We start from the raw sequence: 21879 nt of genomic DNA, 5'->3' as shown, positions 1-21879 counted from the left end.
AGGAGCTAGGATTTTTATAGTGGTGTAAAGTTGCCAAATTGATTAACATAATGCTGTCTTGTGATCCTCACAAGGATTCTGGGAGATAGAGACTATTATGATTCCCACTTAATAGAAAGGAAACTGAGGACCAGGGAGAATATGAACCTTGCCCAGGTTACCCAGCTAATAAGCGTCTGAGGCAGAATTTGAACTCTGGTCTTCCCGAGCACTTTATCGACTTGCTACCTAGTTACTGGTAAACAATTGGGGTTTTGGCCTCTCAATGAAATACGGGGCAGAAAATTATTTTGTCATCATTTCTTGCTGTATATTTTCTATGTAATTATTAAAATATAGAAGATTAGATTGAAATGATTATGCAAATTTTTGTATACTTTATGAAACTTTATCCCATGTGGAAAAACTCATTCTTCAAACAATAGTGACCTTTTTTTATATAAAATCTCTCAATTTGAATTATATGAATGAATACTGACCACAGACTACTTTCAAAAAATTATGTACCTTAAGCTTCTTCTCCTTTTTTTTTTTTTTGGTAGATACCACTGGAAACTCTCCATAGATCTAAAAATATATATATATATATATATATACATATATTGCTCTTCCTTTATAGCTAATTTCCTTGACAATATGCTTTTGCGAAGTTCGGCAAAGTTGAACGTGGACAGCAAGAAGGAAGACGGTGTGATCACAGCCCCTACCCCTCGGCCAAAGGTCTTGCAATGCAAATGCCACCATCACTGTCCTGAAGACTCCGTCAACAATATTTGCAGGTTGGTGGTTCAAGTAGTTCAAATATAGCTGATTAACAGTAGTAGAGCACTAATTTAGAGGCACTAGGGTACAGTGGACACTCTGGAATCAGAGCACAAGGGTTTAAATCCTGCTCCTAACACTAGCCATGTGACCTTGGGCAAGTCAGTTAACCTCCCTGGACCTCAGTTTCCTTATCTGTAAAATGAAGCAGTTGGATTAGACCTCTGAGGACCCCTCTAGTTCTAAATCTGTGATTCTCTTTTTCTATTACAAATACAAAAAAAAAAGCCTTTCATGTTTCTGTGGAATTAATGATTATTATATGTTGTAAATTAGAATATCCTACACAGGATTTAAAAGATTTGCCCTAGCTATGTTAATTTATTCCTCTGTAGAATTCACAGTCAGAAGTTTGGAAACCAGAATTTAAAAGTCAGATTCATTGCATATGAGAAATTAGACTTTTGGCCCTGAAAGCCCAAGATCACTTACCACTGTACTGAAACTATTCTTGGGCTCTACTGGTGCATTAATCACAGTCATGTGACAGCCATAAAGTGGAAAAATATGTTGGTTGCATTTTTGTTTTGGGCTGTCCAGAGTGGCCCATTTCAATCCAAGCCACTTAAATTCATCACCTCTCACTGCCACATTTTCCAACAATGTTCAACTCTTTAACTGCAGTAGAAACAATGCGGAAGTTGTACTGCCTGGCATTGTATTCTGATATTCTTCTAACCACCCTTACTTACTTTCACTAATCAAAAATAAAATTCTTGCAGTGAAGACCAAATATTTAGTCCCTTCTTCAACAGGAACATTTTTTCTAAGTGTCTGTTCAGTAAAAGAAGGTTTAATACATTAAAATTATTTTTTTTGTTTTCAACACATTGGCAACTGTAAGAATTCTTAATTTTTTCTATCATGGACTCCTTTTACAGTCTGGTGGAACCTATCTACCTCTTCTTAGAATATTGTATTTAAATACATAAGATAAACATATGCAGTTATATCAAAAACCAATTATATTGAAATAAAGATGCAATTTTCCCCATCTAAGTCCATGGACCCTCTGAAATCCATCTGCAAACCCCTTGGTAGTGGTCCATGGACCCTAGGTTAAGAATCTTTGGTTTAGAGAGAATTCCTAAGTTAGGATGATTAGTTATCATGATGGAACTTGAGGTAATGAATGAACTGGGTGTTAGAGCTTTATGGTCAGTGCATTGGGAAATAAAACTTTTACCAAGTACCATGTTCATGCTGTATAACTTACATTGCAGAGCAAGATAAGTTAGCATTTTTTCTCATTTATCTTCATGCCTCAAAAGCTATATTTCCCTATCTTTTATTTATATCCACAATAAATTAAAGATTGATAGTCTTGCAGAAGTAGAGATGAGTGGCAGAGGTTATAGACACAGGGCAAGGGGCTAGACTGAGGAGAATTGGATGGTGTGTTTAGGAGCCAGTGAAAGAAGCAGGTATACAGATGTTAGAATAGGTCAAGCTTGACCAAGAGAGTAGAGAAGTAAGCAGAAGTATCAACCAGAGAATAGTTAAGGAGGTGTAGCAGATGCTGAGAAAGTTGGAAAGAATCAACCACAGGAGTTGGTCAGGAGCCCAGAAAAAGTGACTGGATCAAAATTTAGGCCACTAATCTAGCAAAAAGGTTCAACTTGAAGAAAGAAATTTGAGCCATAGGGAAACTGGTAAAGGAAAAATAGCACACAGCCTCATCTCCCTTGAGTTTGCGTGTGGAAATCAGTGAGAGCACCTAGATGGAGCAGGGAATGAGGGGACAGAGAGCAAGAACATTCCTGATGAGGAAATCATAGTATTTTAGAGGCAGAAGGAGCCTTTAAACAACTTGGCGTAATGCTTTCGTTTTACATATTAGGACACTGAAATGAAGTGCCTCACCCGAGATTACACAGTAGCAAAGACGGATCTTCTTTTATTCACTTCTTTTCATTGAGAAGAGGTGGTGGCTGTTATGACGTCGCCTTTTCACTTCTCTTAGAAGCAGCTGGTGGCCAGAAGCACAGTGAGGGAGTGTGGGAGTGTTTTCCCCAGACCTCAGACTTTTCAAAGTTGAGCCAATGCGAGGTCAACAGGGCAAGCTGTCTTGTCACTCCCCATCCTCCTTAAAATGAAAATGGCTCCTCTTCCTAACATGGGTAGTACTTAAAGCATTTACTATAAATTTGGAATTTGGGTTTTTTGAGTGGTCATATTTCTGTTCATTTTAAATGTTCACTTTACTGTTAATAGGTTTAAAATGGAAAGCTTCATTATAGCTTGAGATATAATTAGCACAATAGTCAAATACTATTCGTTGTGATACCTTCCTTCCCCCAGGATTCTCAGCCAAAGTGCCATGTTGTCTTGTGATCTCCTTTTTTTTCTGTGTATTTAAATTTTTAATTCATGTTTGTTGTTGGCATTTTAGAATATTCTAGTTGTGGCAGAGTCAGTTATACTAATACTTTCCAACCAGCCTTGCATTCCTGGTGTAAATCCCACCTGGTCATAGTATTTGAGATTTATTGCCACAATCTCCTTGATAGTATTTTATGTAAATTTTTTGCATCAGTACTCATTAGAGAAGTTGATCTGTAGTTTTCCTTTTCTGTTTTTACTCATCCTGGTTTAGGCTGCAAAACAGTATTTGTGTCATAAAAGGAATTTGATAGGACTCCTTTACCTATTTTTTTCGAAGACTTTAAAGAGTTTTGGATTGATTTTTCCTTAAATGTTTGATAGAATTCATTTTTAAAGCCATCTGGTCCTGGAGATTTTTTCCTAGGCAGCCTGTTTATGGCTTGTCTGATTTCTTTTTCTAAGATAAGGTTACTTATATTTAAAATTTTCTATTTTCTCTTCTGTTAATCTAGGCAATTTATATTTCTGTAAATATCCATCACTTTCATCTAGGTTGTCAGTTTTATTGCATTGGAATTAGACAAATTGCTTTAATTTCATCTTCATCGATGTTGCATTCACCTTTTTCATTTTTCTTTCTGATAATTTGATTTCCTTTTTTCTTATTTAAAAATAAAATTAACCAATGGGTTACTTTTTGTTTTTTTCCCATAAAGCCAGCTACTAGTTTTATTTATTGGTTAACTATTTTTTTTTTCCTTTTCCAATGTTTTTAATTTCTCCTTTGATTTTCAGGATTTCTATCTTTGCATTTTATTGGGGATTTTTATTTGTTCTTTTTCTGTTTTTTTTTAATTGCAACCCAATTCATTGATCTATTCTTTATCTCTTATATTTGATGTATGAGTTTGGAGATATAAATTTTCCCCTAAGTGTACTTTGGCTATACTCCTCAAATTTTGGTATGTTGTCTCATTGTCATCTTCTTTAATGAAATTGTTAGGGTTTTTCTGTGACTTGTTCTTTGTCCCATTCATTCATTAGGATTAGATTATTTAATTTCTAGATTTTTTTTTTAATTTGTACTTTCATGGCACTTTATTGAAAATATTTTTTGCATTATGGTCTGAAAAGGGTGCATTGAATATTGCAGCTTTTTTGCATTTGTTCATGAGCTTTTTATGCCCTAATACATAGTCAGTTTTTGTGAAGGTGCCATGTATAACTGAGAAACAGGATGGTCCTTTTCTTCCCCGTTCAATTTCCAGGGGTGTATCATATCTTACTATTCTAAAATTCTGTTTGTCTCCTTAGCTTCTTTTTCATTTATTTTATGGTTAGATTTATCTAGTTCTGAGAGGGGAAGGTTGAGGTCCCCCACTAGTTAATTTTACTGTCTTATTCCTCCTGTAGTTCACTTAACTTTTCCTCTAAGAATTTGGATGCTATGTCATTTGGAGCACATATATTTAGTATTTATATTATTTCATCATTAATAGTGCCTTTTAACAAGATGGAGGTTCCCTGTTTATCTCTTTTCATTAGGTCTCTTTTTGCTTTTGCCCTGTCTGAGGTCATGATTGCTACCCTTGCCTTTTTGACTTCAGCAAAAGCATAATGAATTCTGCTGTAGTCCTTTACTTTAACTCTATATATCTCTCTTTTCCAAGTATGTTTTTTTTTTTTGGTAAACAACATGTTGAATTCTAGTTTCTAATCCATTCTATTGTTTCCTGTTTTATGGGTGAATTCATCCCATTCACTTTCTCAGTTATAATTACTTATTGTACATTTCTCTCCAAACCATTTTCTTCTGTTTTATCCTTCTCTATATCTTTTTACACTTTCCCTCCTCAAAAGCCTGTTTTGTTTTTTACTACTGCTTCCCTTAATCTGCCCTCCCTTTTACCAACCAGCCTTTCTTTCCTACTTCCCTTTTGGATAAGATAGATTTTTATACCCAGTTTTGTGTGTGTGTGTGTGTGTGTGTGTGTGTGTGTGTTCTTCCCTCTTTAAACCAGTTCAGATGAAAGTGAAGTTTGTTACCTACACCTCTACCATTTTTCCCTCCATTGTAACAGTTCTTCCTTGTGTGTCTCTTCTATGTGTGACAATATTTCCCATTATACCTCTCCTTTCCCATTTCTCCCAGTGTACCCATCTTTCTCACTTATCTATTTTTTCAAGATCATCCCAACACCAACTCACTAGCATGCCCTCTATGTCAAGTCCTTCTGTGTTCTCTAATAATGATGAAGTTCTTAATAGTTACTTTTATCATCTTTGCATATAGAAATGTAAATAGTTTAACCTTATTATGTCCCTTATGATTTCTCTTTTATGTTTACCTTTTGATGTTGCTTTTGTCTTATATTTGAAAGTAAAATTTTCTATTCATCTCTGATCTTTTTATTAGGAATGCTTGAAGGTCCTCTGTTTCGTTAAATATCCTTTTTTTCTCTGAAACATTATATTCAGTTGTGCTGTGTTAGTTATTCTTGGTAGTAATCCTAGCTACTTTGCCCTCTGAATTATCATATCCCAAGCTCTTTGATTCTATAATGTAGAAGCTGTTAAATCTTGTATGATCCTGACTGTAACTTCATAATATTTGAATTGTTTTCTTTCTGGCTGCTTGTAATATTTTCTTCTTGACCTGAGAGCGCTGAAATTTGTAATATTCTTGGGAATTTTCATTATGGAATCTTTTGGGAGGTGATCAGAGGATTCTTTTGGTTTTTATTTTACTGCCTGGTTCTAATCAGAGATGAGTTTTCCTTTATAATTTCTTAAAAGTTGATGTCTAGACTCTTTTTCTTTATCATGACTTTCAAGCAGTTCCATAATTCTTAAATTAGCTCTCCTTGACCTATTTTTCAGGTCAGTTTTTTTTTTGATGAGATATTTCAAATTTTATTCTATTTTTCCATTCGTTTTACTTTGTTTTATTGTTTCTTGATGTCTCTTTGAGTTATTTGCTTCCACTTGTCCAATTCTAATTTTTAAGGAATTTTATTCAGTGAGCTTTTGTACTTTCTTTTCCGTTTGGTCAATTCCATATTTTAAGGCATTATTTTCATCGGTGAAGTTTTATCCCACTTTTTCTATTTTGCCAGTTCTGTTTATTAATATGTATTTTCTTTAATATTTTTGAGGTTTGTTTTCATATTTTTTCTCCATTTTTCCTCTTCCATTCTTATTTGTTTTTTTTTTTTTTAATAATTTTTTAGCTCTTCCAGGAATACCTTCTGGGCTTGTGCTTAATTTGGATTTTGTTCTTTGAGGTTTTGCTTGCAGCTATTTTGACATTGTTGTTGTCTTCTGAGTTTGTGTTTTGAGCTGCCCTTTCACTCTAGTAGCTTTTTATGGTCAACTCTTCTTTTTGTTGTTTGCTCATTTTCCCAGATTATTTATTGACTTTTTACTTTATTTTAAAATTTGGCTTTATTCCTTGGGTGAATATGGGGGAGGAGAGGACTCGAGTTTCAGACTTTTTTCTCCTTGCTGTTTTCAGAGCTTGTTCTGGAGGTTTGGGAAGTTTTCAGCGCTTTCAGGGTGGTATGATTTGGGAAAAAGTGTGATCACTGCTTCCTTGCAGGTAGAAGTGATACTGCTCCTCAGGGAACCCTGTTCTCTTGGACCAAAAGCCATACTGCTCCTTAGTACTCCTGATCCCTTGTGACTGCAAATGATACTGCTTTTCATGGCCACTCTTAGTACAGCACATACTTCTCTATGCCCTGGAACTGTACCCTGGAAGTGGGCATGGGCAATTAAGCTGTCTAGTAGTACTTTATTCTTTGTCCAGCGCTACCATAGCAGTACCCAATAGTTATTTTCTGACTAGCCACCCGATCCCCTTACTGCTAGTTTTAGAGCTCCAAAGCTGCTGCTGCTGCTATTAACACTGGCAAGGCCCACCATTGGTTTGCTGCCATGTGGGATCAGGGCCAGCCCTAACCCCCGTATCATATAACTCTCCTTCCAACCTACCTCCTGAGTTGTCTTGCTCTGGAAAAATATCTCACCTCCACCTTTTGTTGGCTCTGCTGCTCTAGAATTCAATTTGCGATGTTGTTTTAAAGTTGTTTGGAAAGGAATGTTGGGACATCTTTGCTGTAGTGCTTCCTTTACCCCACCACCTTATCTCTGTCCCAAATATACTTTTTTTTTTTTGCTTATTTTAATGATTTTATAATATATCATCAAAAATCATTGAGTATGAGCAAAACTTGTTGGATTATAGTTAATCTACCTATCCCAAAGTTTAAATTGATAAGTCTCTCCCTGTTACAATCAAGTTCATTTAGAAAGTACAGAGATCTCAAAATTTAGAGTAGTTCAGCTTTTTACCATTTTCTCATTTTCTAAGCTCAGTTCTCTTGCAGTGATAATCTCTTACCTAGTACCCTGCTTTACTTTGACTTCTTTTGTACCTATTCTTTTCCTATGTATAAGGCCTCCCCTTTTTCAACTCAATCATACTTCTTAGTTGTCTACTTTATACTTTTCATATGTGTGTGTGTGTGTGTGTGTGTGTGTGTATGTGTATGAGTTCCTCTTTATTGTTAGGTACTTAAGAAATGTTTTATAGCATATATATTCTTGAAGTCATTAGAAATTGAAATTAGGTTATTTAGGTAAGATGAGGTTAGGATTTGAATATATCCAGTTAGTCAGGAAATTTTTTTAATAAAATTTTATTAATCTCATAATCATTTGGATTTCTCCTGGTGTCCTTCAACCTCTCTTGCAAGAGAGACATCCCAAATACAACAAAAAATATTAAAAAGACAAAAGGAAGAGAAAAAAATCAACAAAACCAATCAGTAAATCAAAAAAGTCTTAAAATATATGCAGAATAGAATATCTGTAGATCCCCCTCTCTGTAAAGGAATGGAAGAGAGTATGTCTTTTTGGATCTTTTCTTTGGAGCCATGCTTTATTTCTAAAATTTTACAATATTAACTTTGTATTGTTCTTTACATTATAGTCATTATGTATATTAATTTCCTAACTCTGTTTACATCTCTTTTCCTCAAGACCATGTAAATCTTTCCATGCTTGCATGTATTAATATTCTTCATTTATTACAGCACAGTAATAATTATATACACACACACATACACACACATATTTGTTTTTTTGCTAGGCAGTTGGGTTAAGTGACTTGCCCAGGGTCACACAGCTAGTAAGTGTCAAGTGTCTGAGACCAGATTTGAACTCAGGTCCTCCTGACTCCAAGGCTAGAGCTGTATCTGCTGTGCCACCTAGTTGCCCCTTGACAGTTATAGTCATATACTACAATTTGACCATTCCTAAGTTGATGGGCATCTACTTTACTTCCAGTTCTTTGCTTCTATAAAAAATGTTGCTATAAATATTTTGGTGTATATGAGGACTTTGTTTTTATCAGTGATCTCCTTGGGGTATAAACCTACTAGTGGAATTTTTAGGTCAAATGATATGGCTATTTTAAATACTTCATTTGTATAATTCCAAATTACTTTCCATAGTGATTATACTCATCCAAAGCTCTACCAACAATGGACTGTTTTACCTATTTTACCACAATCCCTGTAAGATTGACTATGATATTTTAGTCTTTCCCAGTTTGCTGAGTTTGAGGTGAATCCTAAGGGTTGTTGTGATTTCCATTTCTATTATTAATAATTTGGAGCATTCTTGCATATGGTTGTTAATTGTTTGTGATGCTTATTTTGGGAAATACTTGTTTATATCTTTTGAGGAATTACTTTTGGTCTTCTGTCTGTTAGTTGTCAGTATATATTGGATACTAAACCCTTGTCAGGGAAATTTGATATAAATATTCTTTTCCCCATTTGATCACATCCTTTCCTATCGTTGATGCAGTAATTTTGTCTGTGCAGAAGCTTTTGTTCTGTGAAGTCCAAGTTATCTATTTTTCCTTCTGTAATAATTGCTTTTCCCCTTGTTTGCTTAAGAATACATCTCCTACCCATATCTGTGAGAAGTATATGATCTGCTTCTTTCTAAAAAAATGCTGTGGTATGATTTTTGATGTTCGGGTCAGGTATGCATTTTCGGTTTATTTTGGAATGTAGTGTAAGATGTTTATTTAAGCCTGATTGTGAACATTTACTAAGTACAGATCTTATGTAATAGATCAGGTTTTGTTCTTGCTGGGTGGGTATTTCAGTTTAGAACAAAAGGAGCCAGTGGTGGTCCATTTGATAGTTAACCAAAAGAAGTTTACTCAGCCATAGCAAGAGAAAGAAGTTCAAAGTAGGGAAAAGTACATTCATTAAATATAAAGCTTTGATTCAGTTAATCACACCTTCCTGGTATTGGCCATGCTTCTTGTTTGTTGGACCAAAACCTGAGAGAAGAGCTCTTGATTATGTATTTGTTCAGTTAGGTGATCAGGAGACTTTCCCTTAGCCCAAATTCTAGTCCCCTCAACCAATCAAGGGTTCAGGACATTTTCAGTACCCACTACCTATTAAGTGCCTACTATGTGCCATGCACAGTTTTAAGTGCTGAGGATGTATAAAAGAGGCAAAAGACAGTACCTGCTCTCAAGGACATAAATATATATAAAGCAAGCTACATCAGGATAAATAGGAAATAATTAACAGAGGGAAAGCTTTGGGATTAAAAGGAATAAGAAAAGGCTTCCTTTAGAAGGTGGGATTTTTATTGAGACTTAAATCAGGGACTTAAATCTGTAGTCACAGGGGAGGAGGGAGAATATTCCAGAGGAAATGTCTTGTTTGTGGAATGGCCAGGGGACTGGCGTCATTGGAACAAATCATGTGTTGCAGTAAGGTGTAAGAACACTGGAATGGTAGGAGGAGGCTAGGTTATGAAAGGTTTTGAATGCCAAATAGAGCATTTTCTATTTGATCCTAGAGGCAATTAGATGTTACCAAGTTTGGAGTGATGTGGTCACATCTAGGAATATGATTTTAGTGTCTGAATGGAGAATGGATTGGAGTGGGGGAGAGGCTTGAGGCAAGGTAGATCCTCCAGCAGGCTGTTGTAGTAATCCAGATGAGGTAATGAAGACCAGTTCTAGAGTGGTGGCAGAGGAGAGAAGGAGGAGTATATGAGAAATGTTGCAAAGGTGACTTCAACAAATAGAGGGGTTAGCCCTGGTGATGAGTAAGGCCACTTCATCACCTAAGACAGGGGTGAAGGAAGAGAAAGTGGCCGAAAGCACTTGAATGATAGGAGATGAGCAAGAGGAGGGAAGAAAGAGTTCACAGTTACTGGCTTCAACTTTTTTCTGTAAAATGTGAGGCAAAGTTCTTGTCTGAGAGAGATGGGAAGAGGGAGCCATAGGAAATTTGAGGAGGATTAAAAAGGTGTGGAAAAGCCACTGTGGAGGGTGGGATAGTGAGTTGATGAAGAGATATAGTAGGATTGCCTAGCATGAATAACAGCCAGATGAAGGTGTATGACAAATTTGTAGTGGACCCAGTCAGAATAGTTGCATTACTTTCTCCCCCTTTGTTCAGCAGCACATGTGTGCTGAATACTATAAATACAATAAATTGTGGAAATGATCCCAGGCTGAGGCTTGGTTAGGCATAATTATTGATATGATAAAGGGTATAACGATTAAAGAGAGGAGCACAGTGTAGTGTTGAATTGGTTCACCAAGAGGTTAAGATGGGATGAAGAGGAGAGAGTAGCCAGTGGAGAAGAAATGGTCTAGGAGAAAATAGTGGGATCCAGGGAGGTTACAATGTGTATAATGAGTAGGGTTATGTAAGGGGAGGCAAAGGGAGAGGTTAAAAGCCAGATGATGGTTGGATATGGGGATTTTAGAGTTCTTGAACATGGAGGTGGTACACTTGTGGATGATGGCAAGATGAAGAGTATGACCATCTTTGTGTGTGACTGAGGTGGGTTGGAGGAATAGCTCATAGGAGTTGATAAATATAAAGCAAGCTACATACAGGATGAATAGGAAATAATTAACAGAGGGAAAGCATTGGGATTAAGAGGAATGAGAAAAGGCTTCCTTTAGAAGGTGGGATTTTTATTGAGACTTAAATCAGGGATTTAAGTTAGAACTGAGTGGTTAGAGTTTTTGAAAGGGAATCCATAAGCATGTTGAAGCCCCCAACTTGAAGATAGAAATTGGGGAGGAGAAAACAATTTGGCTAAGGTATTGAACTCATTAAGGAGGGAAGATGAGTGACCTGGGGGTCTGTAGACAACAGCTACTAGGATTTTGGTAGATATGAATAGCGTGAATCTCAAAGGAAAAGTGGTTACTGAGTGAAGGAGGAAAGGGGAGAATATGGAAGGTGGCACTGGGGAGCAAGGAGCATTCCAACTCCCCTACCTTGAGCAGTGAACTGACAAGAATGAGTGAAGGTAAAACCATTACTACAAAGAGCGGCCAGGAAGTACGTGTCACCGGGGGAAACCAGTTTTAAATAATAGCAAGTAGATGGAAGGAGTGGGAAAGAAAAAGATGAAGGGAAGTGTGTTGTCTGTGAAACAGGCGTTGTAGAGGGCGCAGTGGAAGGGCTGTGGAGTTAGGTTGAATCTTTGGGCTGAATGGATTGAGGGGAATGGAATAACAAAGCAGGTGGTGCTGGTGTGGAATGGGGTTAAGTTTATGATCTACAGGGGTTCAGAATCAATGCCATGTAAAGAGTATGACCAAATGCAACAATGGTCATCATTGAGTGAGGGGTACCATTCCTTTACTCTCAAAGGGTAGGCATAACTGAAGGTGAGGTCTAAGAGAAGATTCCTCTTCTTTTCGCTGGATGTTCTCCACATCCTAATTAGAAGACTAGGCTGGCAACAGGAGGTGGAAGTTTCCTTGTGTTGGGGCAGATGGAAGATCCCCAGTCTGAACCCTTGCAACCTTACCTCTGAGGACATACTTGGTCCCAGTGGTAAATGGAAGATGCATTGTGCATCTTTGTGCAAAGTTGGAGGTCTTCTCACTTGAGGAAGCTGGCTATGAGGTGGCCACAGGGAGTGGTAAATTCCCTGCATAGAAGGAAGTCCTTTGGGGCATACGCAAGACTCTTGGCCTGCCTCTTACCAACCTTGAAGAAAGGTTGAATTCAAGGATATTTTGGAGGAATAACATGGTAAGATATTAGGGAAAGAATAAGAGTCAAAGGTGATTCTCAAGGTTTTGATTCAGGGTAATTGGGCAGTGGTAAGGGAGGAGTCATATAGCCTGCTATATTCACCCTCCATATATCTAGCTTGTAGAGGTATAAGTGGAGTGAGCTGGTCTCAAAACCAAGAATACTGGTTATGAGATTCTGAGCAAATCACTCGATCTTTCTATGCAAGAGGCAACTCTTTGAGACCTTCTCTAAGAGAAGATGTGTCTACTTTGGTAGAGTGGTTTTATCACCTAGGACTTCCTAGCACCATTGCAATGACAAATCTAGTCCTTATTCCTACATTTTGTTTACCTATCAGTTATGCTTCCAGACTTCCATGATTTCTGCTTTCTCATGCCTTTCTTTCTCTTTCAATACTCTTTTGCATTTTTTGAATTTCTGGACCTTCTCTCTAATAAGCCTTTGGTGGAAATAATTAGGCCACATATAATATGAAAACTTCCAGAATTCATGCTTCAACAGTTTGACTATCTGTGATTTCATTGTTGTAGATACACCACCCATATAATGCTGATCACAGCCCTTTGAAATTTCAGTGACTGAAAAATTTGTCACTTCTGACTAACTTGTATTTGAGTCTGTCTGAACTTGGATTAGTCCTTCAGTGGCCAACATGCAGACTACCACCTGACCCATACTGCCAGGTTGGTGAGAGCTGCCAGAGCTTAAATACATTGGCAACCCCAGAGTCGCTCTCTCTCTGAGATAAGACGTCAGAGGAGAACATTAATGAAGGGGGAACTTTGAAAAGCTGTTAGTGGGGAAAAATCAAGAATGGCCACACATGTGCTCCTTGCAAACAAATTCTGTGAATTCATAATTACTAGAATATTTGGGCAGTTTTTATCTTATGTAATTTACAAGGTGGTATTATTTGGATCTGAGAACAAATTAGAGAAATTGCCTTCAGCTATAGGATTTAAGAAGGAGGTTTTATATAAAATTATAGTTTTTTAATATCTGGGTAGCTAACCAAAAACTGAGCCCTGAGAATTCTTTCTTTAAGTCTTCATTTCAGAGAGCTGAATACTCACTTAGTATCTGATCAAGAATTCTTGAATTTAATTGATTTTTGAGTCTTAGAAGTGTAAATCAATGCTTATCATTTTAGGTGATTCATGCGCAAGATTTATATATATGAAATCAGCAATAATTAGCATATAAAGAATTGGAAGCTGAATAACTTAAAGAGTCACAGGTGGCAAAGTTGAAAGGATTTCATAAGAGTCCTTGCAAAGGTTATGTTAACCCTGAACCTGCTGAAATTTTAATCCTCCTGTTGAGTGTGGTGTTGTGAGTTTCCAAACAGGTGTTCATGACACAAGGTCTCAGATTCTTTAAAGGCACACACACTGTTCTTGTTTGTTATCACATCCTTCATTGCGTGATGAAATCCTAACAGTCCATCTGATTTGTTCCACTGGCGTTCAGTTCTTTGTAGTATTGAATTCTAGTCTTCCGTTTTTGTTTATTGCCAGTGACAGTATGAGAATGGTGTGTTCTTCTGTTAAATCTTGGAAGTTATTCATTGACGAGATAGATAGAGATACATAGGTAATATGTACATACATGCACACTCATACGTATGTACAGACAGACACACATATACGTATTTACACACACAAATATCTGTGTGTTTCATTTGTGAAAGCTTTTACTTAGAATGAATTTTTTTGTGACAATAAATTATATTAAAAAGGTCAGAATGGGAAGTTGAGTATAGATCACCTTTGAAGTAATTAAAAAATAAAATAAATTTAAAAACAAAATATATACATTTAGTTATATGCTGATGTCATTTTTTTATTTCCTTGAAATGTAGTAGAAACAACTGATACTCTTGAACCATTGTGAAACCAGTAGGATAGGTATAGCATCTTTCATGAGAATTGGCCTTATGCCAACAAAGACATCTGCTTGAACAGCTGCAGGGGTTTTGGATCCTGGATTTCTATTTCTGACATTTATTAAAGGTCTTGGTTCAAATCACCATTTCACTCCTGTAGTTTTTTAATTGTAGTAGCGTCTTTCCAAAAGTAAGGTCTTGTGGTTTTTGTGTTTTCATCAACAGATCTCATGCTTTAGCAAGATGATATCTTGTTTTGTAGGAAGCAGAATATAGGGCCTCTGCTTGTAGTTTCTGCCTTATGTGCTGGTTCAACAGTTTATCTGTAGCATAGCCTAGCAGGATGTTTTATTGTGGATAACCACTCGCACGGATATGCACTGTGCTATTTTTGTTATGCTATTTTAACATTTAAACTTTCACAGTAAATATGTAGTTTTATTCTTGCATTTTAGGTCAGTTGAATTGAATTTCAAAACATCATTGTATCATACACTTATGATTAGGTAGCATAACCAAGTCTAAAAGTACAAAAACTGTCTCTTTGCTTTGGGGCAGGTATCTCTGTTTCCTCAATATTAAATATGGTGAGGGATAGCAGAGAAGGGCTTTTTAGGTCATACCAATTTCCTTTACAAAGACAGATTTATTTTTAATCCATTAAAAAAATCATGAAAGATTCTAGATCGCCTCATGCTAGAATTAACTGGAAAGAAATGTCTTCAATTCAACAAATATTTATTGAACAATCATTGTGGGTCTTGTGTCCTTTCCATCTTTCAAAAAGAAACAAAACTCTGCCACCGGCAAATTCAGCTTTTCAGAGTTCTTAGTACCATTTTTTGAGTTTATAGGGAACAGTAAGAATAATTTGTGTTCTTCATTTTGCCAACTTTACACCTTCATAAAGAGAATCACTATGGCATAGTGGATAGTGGGCCAGCCTTAAAGCCAAGAAGACTTCAAATCCCACTTCTGACACATAAAAATTTAGTTATAGAGAAGTCGCTGGCCTGCATTAGTAGTATTAGAATTCCTTGTATCAATGAAATTACTGGTCTAGACCTATCCCTATTCCTATCCTACATATCTTCTAGAATATTGTAATTTTAAAAGTTCTAATATGGTAAATGTTATAATTCTTTTTGAAGCTGAATTATTATGAAGGACTGACATTCTCAGAAGAAATATATTTATATACATGTATTTTCTAAAATCAAATATTAAGTCATATTTGCTCACCCCCCTATAAACTAAAAGTCAGAGAATCAGGCTGATTATTTCCCGTATTTATTGCCTTTGACTCCAAATTATGCTGTGGCTTTCAGGGATCGTGTAACATATGCAAATTTGTAGAGTCACCATGATATGGTGGACGGATGACGACTTTGGCATCTGGAAGACCTGAGTTTGAGTCTTCCTCTAATTATATTAGCTAGTTAAAGCAAGTCACTTAACAGGTCAGTGTCCCAGGCAAATCTTTATAACTAGAAATGGTAGAAGTGTTGCCAGTCTGAAAGTGGGGGAAGTGTCTACACTAGGATCTTCATATATTGGTGAAAAAATAAATCCCTTCTCTGAGTTGCCCCCATCCCAGTTGAAAATATTCAATAATTTGAAAAGAAATGGGAAATCCAGAAAGTAGCATTTATTTGTATTATTCTGTGTTGCAGATGAATAGGATTCAGTTTTTTTCTTGCATTCTTTAATCTTTATGGCTTCCATATTTACACAGAAATCAGGTTGAATCATCATGGAAGCCCCCAAAAGAATTTGTATTATAGGCTGCAAGCAGAGACAATTGTTCTTCCCAACAATCTTCATGAATTTGACCTTGGTTTTTAGCAAAGACATTTATCACTGGCACCACTGAGCCATCTGTTAAGATGTTTGAACTCTGCTGTTTCAGTACTTATAAACTGAGGTATTACAGATCACTTTAGGTTTGCGAGCCAAGTAAACAATTATAAAGCTTGTTGATGGTAACTCAAGGGCTAATGAACAACAGAACGTCGCTATCGGTAATATGAAAAAAGACAAATCATAGCTAATAGCGTTTCACAATTTCCTTTCTGTAACACCAAGCTTTCAAGTCTCTGCCACGATGCCATCTTTGGGCACTGCATGTGCATGTAAAAGATGGAATGGATAAAGCTTTATATTTTACAGAACATAACAGTGCTGCTTTTTTGTTGTAAAATCCCACGTGTTTTGTATTATATGTATTTGTCTTCTGTATTTCCAAAGGACAAGAAATTCGATGTTTATAAATAAACACAAACAGTGCTCTTTCTTCTCCCTTTCATTCCTAGGAGGACACTGGTTATATGTTGTCTTTTGCCCATCATTGTCTCTCGTCTATCCTCATCTCCTCCCCTCTGGTGAGAGCAGCTTGGTGGTGCAGGGGATTACAAGACTAGGCCTGGAATCAGGATGATTCCTCTACCTGGGTTCAAATCTGACCTCAGACACTTCCTAGGTGTGTGAACCTAGGCAAGTCACTTAACCCCGTTCGCATCAATTTCTTCATCTGTGAAATGATCTGCAGAAGGAAATAGTAAACTACTCCATTATATTTGCCAAGAAACCTGAAAGTGGTCACAATGAGTCTGTGTGTGTGTGTTGGGGTGGGGGAGAGAGAGAGAGAGAGAAAAAAAAAGTAATTGTTATATGCTCTTGTGATAGATAGATGAGGCTATGCTTCCTTGGTACAATGCAATGATCGTGTTTTGAAGGGAAATGTCAGAAACATTTCTTTGCCTCTTCCCCAACACAAGATCAAGCTGATGTACACATACACGTTTATTTTTTTTTCCTTTCTGATCTTTAGCACAGATGGCTACTGTTTCACTATGATAGAAGAAGATGATTCTGGGATGCCTGTGGTCACTTCAGGATGTCTAGGATTAGAGGGCTCAGACTTTCAGTGCCGGGTAAGGAAATAAATTTGATTCTACTTGGTTTATTATTTTTTTTTTTACTAGACCTGTGATTTAATCAGCCAAATTACAAGCAAAAGAAGTAAGAAAATCTCATCTGCTAATAATGTAAAAACAAAATGGTTAGAAATCCCTGGGCTTTCTCAGTTATTTTCTGCTTTTACAAATAGATATTCCTATTACTTTCAGTAGAATGAAACCCTTGTCTATTCACTCATTCATTTTTCTTGTTTATATTCTGTTTTGGGTAAATGTATTCTGCCAAAATTTCTCCTGAAGATTCCACTAGGTAAGTTAGGTGATTCAAAGTAAGTCTAGTCATTCAAAATAGATTGTAAATAAAATAACATATTAACCCCTGAAATAAAATGTGAAAACTTTCCCAGATCATTGCATGATGGTCTCTAATAGGAACTACAGTTGTTTTTACTTTAAAAAGGATTATCATAATCCCAGATCCAATGGATATATTTGCATAATAAATAAATAACAAAAAGGATGCACTCAAGTTGGAAATTAAAGGTCCTTCTTGAATTTTAGAGGAAAATATTAATTCATATTTGCATCTATATTTGGATTCTATTATAGGACACTCCTATTCCTCACCAGAGGAGGTCAATTGAATGTTGCACAGAACGGAATGAATGCAATAAAGACCTTCATCCTACACTGCCTCCATTGAAAAATCGAGGTAAGAGTGAAGAAAGATAGAGCCTGAACTGTGCTCAAAAACTATATCCAAGGGGGCAGCTAAGTGGTGCAGTGGATAGATCATTGGCCCTGGAGTCAGGAGGACCTGAGTTCAAATCTGGCCTCAGACACATAACACTTACTAGCTGTGTGACCTTGGGCAAGTCACTTAACCCCATTGCCTAGCCAAAAAAAAAAAAGGGAAAAAACTATATCCAAAACAATAATAAGAAATCCCCTTAGATGTTAATGTGCCCAGAACTTTGTCACATTGCCGTAAGTAGGAGACAGAAAAGTGAAGTGGTAAAAGGATTGTCATGCAGGCAGGCATGTAATAACTTATAAAAAACTTCTTTTACTTGTATATCACTCTGGCTTTTCCCATTTCTCCAAGCTTACTTTCTTTATTCCTCCACCAAGATTTCAGAAGCTTATAGGATGTGGACATTTCGAGAGAGTGGAGAATGGAAGAGCCTAGTGTTGCTATAGTCCATGAGGTCATGAAGAATCAGACACACCTGAATGACTGAACAACATTTTTTTTTAGTGTGTGGGAGGGATGTAGTATTAAAGTCCAAGATTTTTTTTTTACTCTTTTGCCAGACATTATGTGAATTAATTCTTCAGTGCTCTCACAATTGTTTCGCCTATAGCATAGCTCTCCTTTATTGTATACTTGTTCTAATCTTGTGCTTTTCAAATCTTTATTCCTTTTTATACCATTTCTACTTCTGTAAATCCATCTTAGGCAATAATGATACATAGGGAAATGAGTTTGGGGGAAGGGAAATCGCTGATTTCTTCCATCTTTCTTCTATTTGTTGCCTTCATTCCAGGTTCATCCTTAAGTAATTTGGGATGACTTTGTTTAGACAACTTACTTTCTAAGCTTGTTTTACTCTCTCCTGTATTACAAGAGGAAAATGACAGTAGTCTGGCATTATCCTTCTCCACCCATATTGCCCTTAATCTTTGTCCTCTTTTTGGTTGAGAGAACATTAAGATTACCAATAATATTTAGGTAAAGAAGCAAGTAGAGTATGGTATAGTGTCTCTTAATAGACAAGTACCAAAAGGAGACGGTGGGGGGAGGGGAAAGCTGCCATTTTCTAGAAACTTCCCTAAGTGTTTGAAGAGGTAGACACAACTGGTGATTTCAGTCTGAGCCCTCCGCTTTGAGGTGTCTATACGGCCAGTGTCCCTTCTCAGTCTCGCCTTTCTTTGCCACAGCTCACTTCTACTTTTTCTTTTCACCTTGCCTTCTGCTTCCAATTCTGTCCAATTCAGCTGTTGAAGTCCCTATTTGTTTTCCTGTCTTTTACTAGATTCTCAAATCTCTGGGTTAGAAATAGGTTTGATGTTTTATACAGAGTCTAAAGGGTGTGTGGCCAGGTCTTCCTGGCCACTTTCAGCACACTCTCAGGTTTGAGTCATTGATCAAGGGATTTTCACAGTAAAGCCTTTGATTACTTGGTTGCTTGATTCAGTGAAGGCTGTAAGCCCTAGTCAGCCTGGTTCATGCCTCTGATTGATTTAGTCAAGAAGTTTGTGCTTTCAGTAATTACAGAGTTATGAGTGTGGGGCATTCCTCTTAAATATGGGGAAAAATTCTCCCTAATATTTAGAGTAATCCCCAAAATAGAATGAGCACCATTGGGGGAGGTAGTGGTTTCCCCTCCCTGGTGGTCTTCAAGCAAAGGCTGAATGAATGACCGCTTTTAGCTGGGTTGCCAATGGATTTTTTTTTCGAGTATTAAGTTCGGATTAGATGGCCTTTGAAACACCTTCCAGCTTTGAGATTCTGTGCATATAAGAATTGTCCTCAAGTGGAAATTATCTGATTTTAATAAATTGTTCTATTACATTTAAGTATTATATTTGTAGACTTTTAATACATAAGCATTATAATATTATTATTGCACATATATTTTGGACAGCTGCAGACCTCCATCATGCTTCTTCCCAGCCATCTTCCCACCATGCCATATTGACTTTGCTGGTGCTGCTATTATAACCCCTGAAATGGACCTTCATAGAGCGTACACAGAAGAAGCAAAGCCACTTAGCTTTGAGAATGCCACCCTGAAATTACGCTGTCCTGGCTGTTGAGAGCCCTCTCTAAAGCTAGCCAGCTCAAGTCCAATGTAATTTATTTTTATAACTTTTGCTGTCATACTGTTCTCTGAAAATATTTTACAAGCTTATAGTTTTACCATAATTGAATCTGAGGGTACCTGTTTTGCCACAACCTCTCCAAAATTGAGGTAAAATTTAATTCAGAGAGGTGGTAATGAGACAAAAGTAGCTTCCCAACTGATTTTCTGTCTCAGGACAGTAATTACCTTTTTTTTTTTTAAATGAGGGGAAGGTGTCTGATCAATAATTTTGAGCACAATTAGGTATCCAGCACTATCAAGCAGGGAGTGCTCTTCTCTTTGAAAAACCTCTCAGAGGTTTTTGAATTAAATTGTAGTTTAGGGATAAGGCAGATGTCTAGGTAAGAGAAGTGCTCTACACCTCTTAATCCCAATTAATTTAATTTACAAAATGCTTTATTCTCTAACACCTTTACCAAGTGATAAATCTCTTTGATTAAGATACATAATTATTCAAAGGCACAAATTAGGTATGAACGGCTGGCTCTCCTTTAGTAGGTGTAAACTAGGTATGAACAAGTCTTTAATCATCTGTGGAGAAGAGAGGTCTCTGAAGAAAATGCCTTTTATTTGAAGAGAATCAGTCAGATCCTATGGGGAATTTATAATATCTAATCCTTCTGGAAAATTGAGGAAAGAATAACAATCATTAAATCAAACGTGACGCTTTTACTATAACCAAGAAATGATGTGGTTAGAAAGCTAAGTGATGTTGCAGTAGATAGGAAAGGACAAAGATGTCCATTCTGATTTAGTCCGACTTCTCATTGTATCATCAGTAATGAATGACCAAGCAAAATATTGGATGAACACTGCAGTTGGATGTGTATACTGAGCCTTCTAGACTCAGATTTCAGCATTGACTGTTTCACCAAGATAAGATCATTATTTCCTAGAAATTTTGGGGGAAACACAATGGTTTGCTGGAATTGTGAGAAAATTCATTCTCCAAAATCATTTACTTTTGCTTTCACATATTAATTTATGAAAAATGCTCATTCTTACAAAACAATTTAAAGACATGATGGGTGAAGATTAGGAGGAAGATGTGAGAACCATTTGAAAGATTCCTAGCCTCCATTTCCTACCTATTTTCCCTAATTCATTTGTACAGAGTGTGCTGATCTCTCCAACTAAGTGATTATTAGAAACATCCAGATAAGAGTTTAAATATAGAGATGACCATTTTTTAATGTTCTTTGCAAAGGTAGTGTGGAAGAATGGGTAGGGAGCTGGGAGATCCTGGGTGATGGTCCCACTGTGTTACAGCATATGTCCCATAGATGGATCCTGGCTGTGTGAACTTGGACAAAGCACTTACCCTCTAAGTATAGACATTCAGGAAAATAATTCTTATGCTTTCTCTTCCTTAATATCCACATTTTTCAAAATAGGTATTTTTAAAGCTTAACTTCATACCTGTATCTATTAAAACTGTTACCTAAAGCAAAATAAAAATATTCCCAATGACAAGTGAAAGTCTTCAAGTAATGGCTTAAACAAACTCTCTCCTCATATACTCTTGCCATGGCTACTATAACACAGATGGAAGAATAATATGGTAACATCTGTTTCCCTTTGAAAGATCAGTCCCCAAATCCTTCTTCCAGTCTCAGTGTTATGCCCCTGATGTATACTTATTCCATTAAGTACTGAGTTACATTTCTTTCCAGAAAACATCTCCAATTATGATCTTCCCAGCTTCTAAACATACAGGAATCTGAAGCAGAATATCTATGTGAAAAGGGTTTGAAGAATTCAGTGTGTTTACCTTTTACTTCTTTTGTTTTTAATTTTTCTTTTTTACTATGAAATTGGCAATCATCAACAAATGCGAACATTCTAGTATATGTGTGTATGTATGTAAGTGTATGTACATATGTGTGTCTATGTGTATATGTGTGTGTGTTTGTGTGTACACATATACATGTATGAAGAATTGAATGGCATAT

The 21879-nt window shown here is 36.5% G+C and overlaps 1 protein-coding gene across 1 annotated transcript in view; it reads left to right on the top strand.

The window, feature by feature from the left end:
- Positions 1-21879, top strand: part of BMPR1B (bone morphogenetic protein receptor type 1B) — a 349176-nt gene that overhangs the window by 293173 nt on the left and 34124 nt on the right. Inside the window, exons 4-6 of the mRNA XM_027837474.1 lie at positions 620-779; positions 16973-17075; positions 17670-17772. Coding sequence (XP_027693275.1) covers positions 620-779; positions 16973-17075; positions 17670-17772 — 366 coding nt within the window. The remainder of the gene's footprint in view (positions 1-619; positions 780-16972; positions 17076-17669; positions 17773-21879) is intronic.

The sequence above is a fragment of the Vombatus ursinus genome, unplaced genomic scaffold (assembly GCF_900497805.2).
Source record: "Vombatus ursinus unplaced genomic scaffold, bare-nosed wombat genome assembly UNPS02014821.1, whole genome shotgun sequence".
NCBI lineage: Eukaryota > Metazoa > Chordata > Mammalia > Diprotodontia > Vombatidae > Vombatus > Vombatus ursinus.
This window is presented reverse-complemented; position numbering and strand designations above follow the sequence as displayed.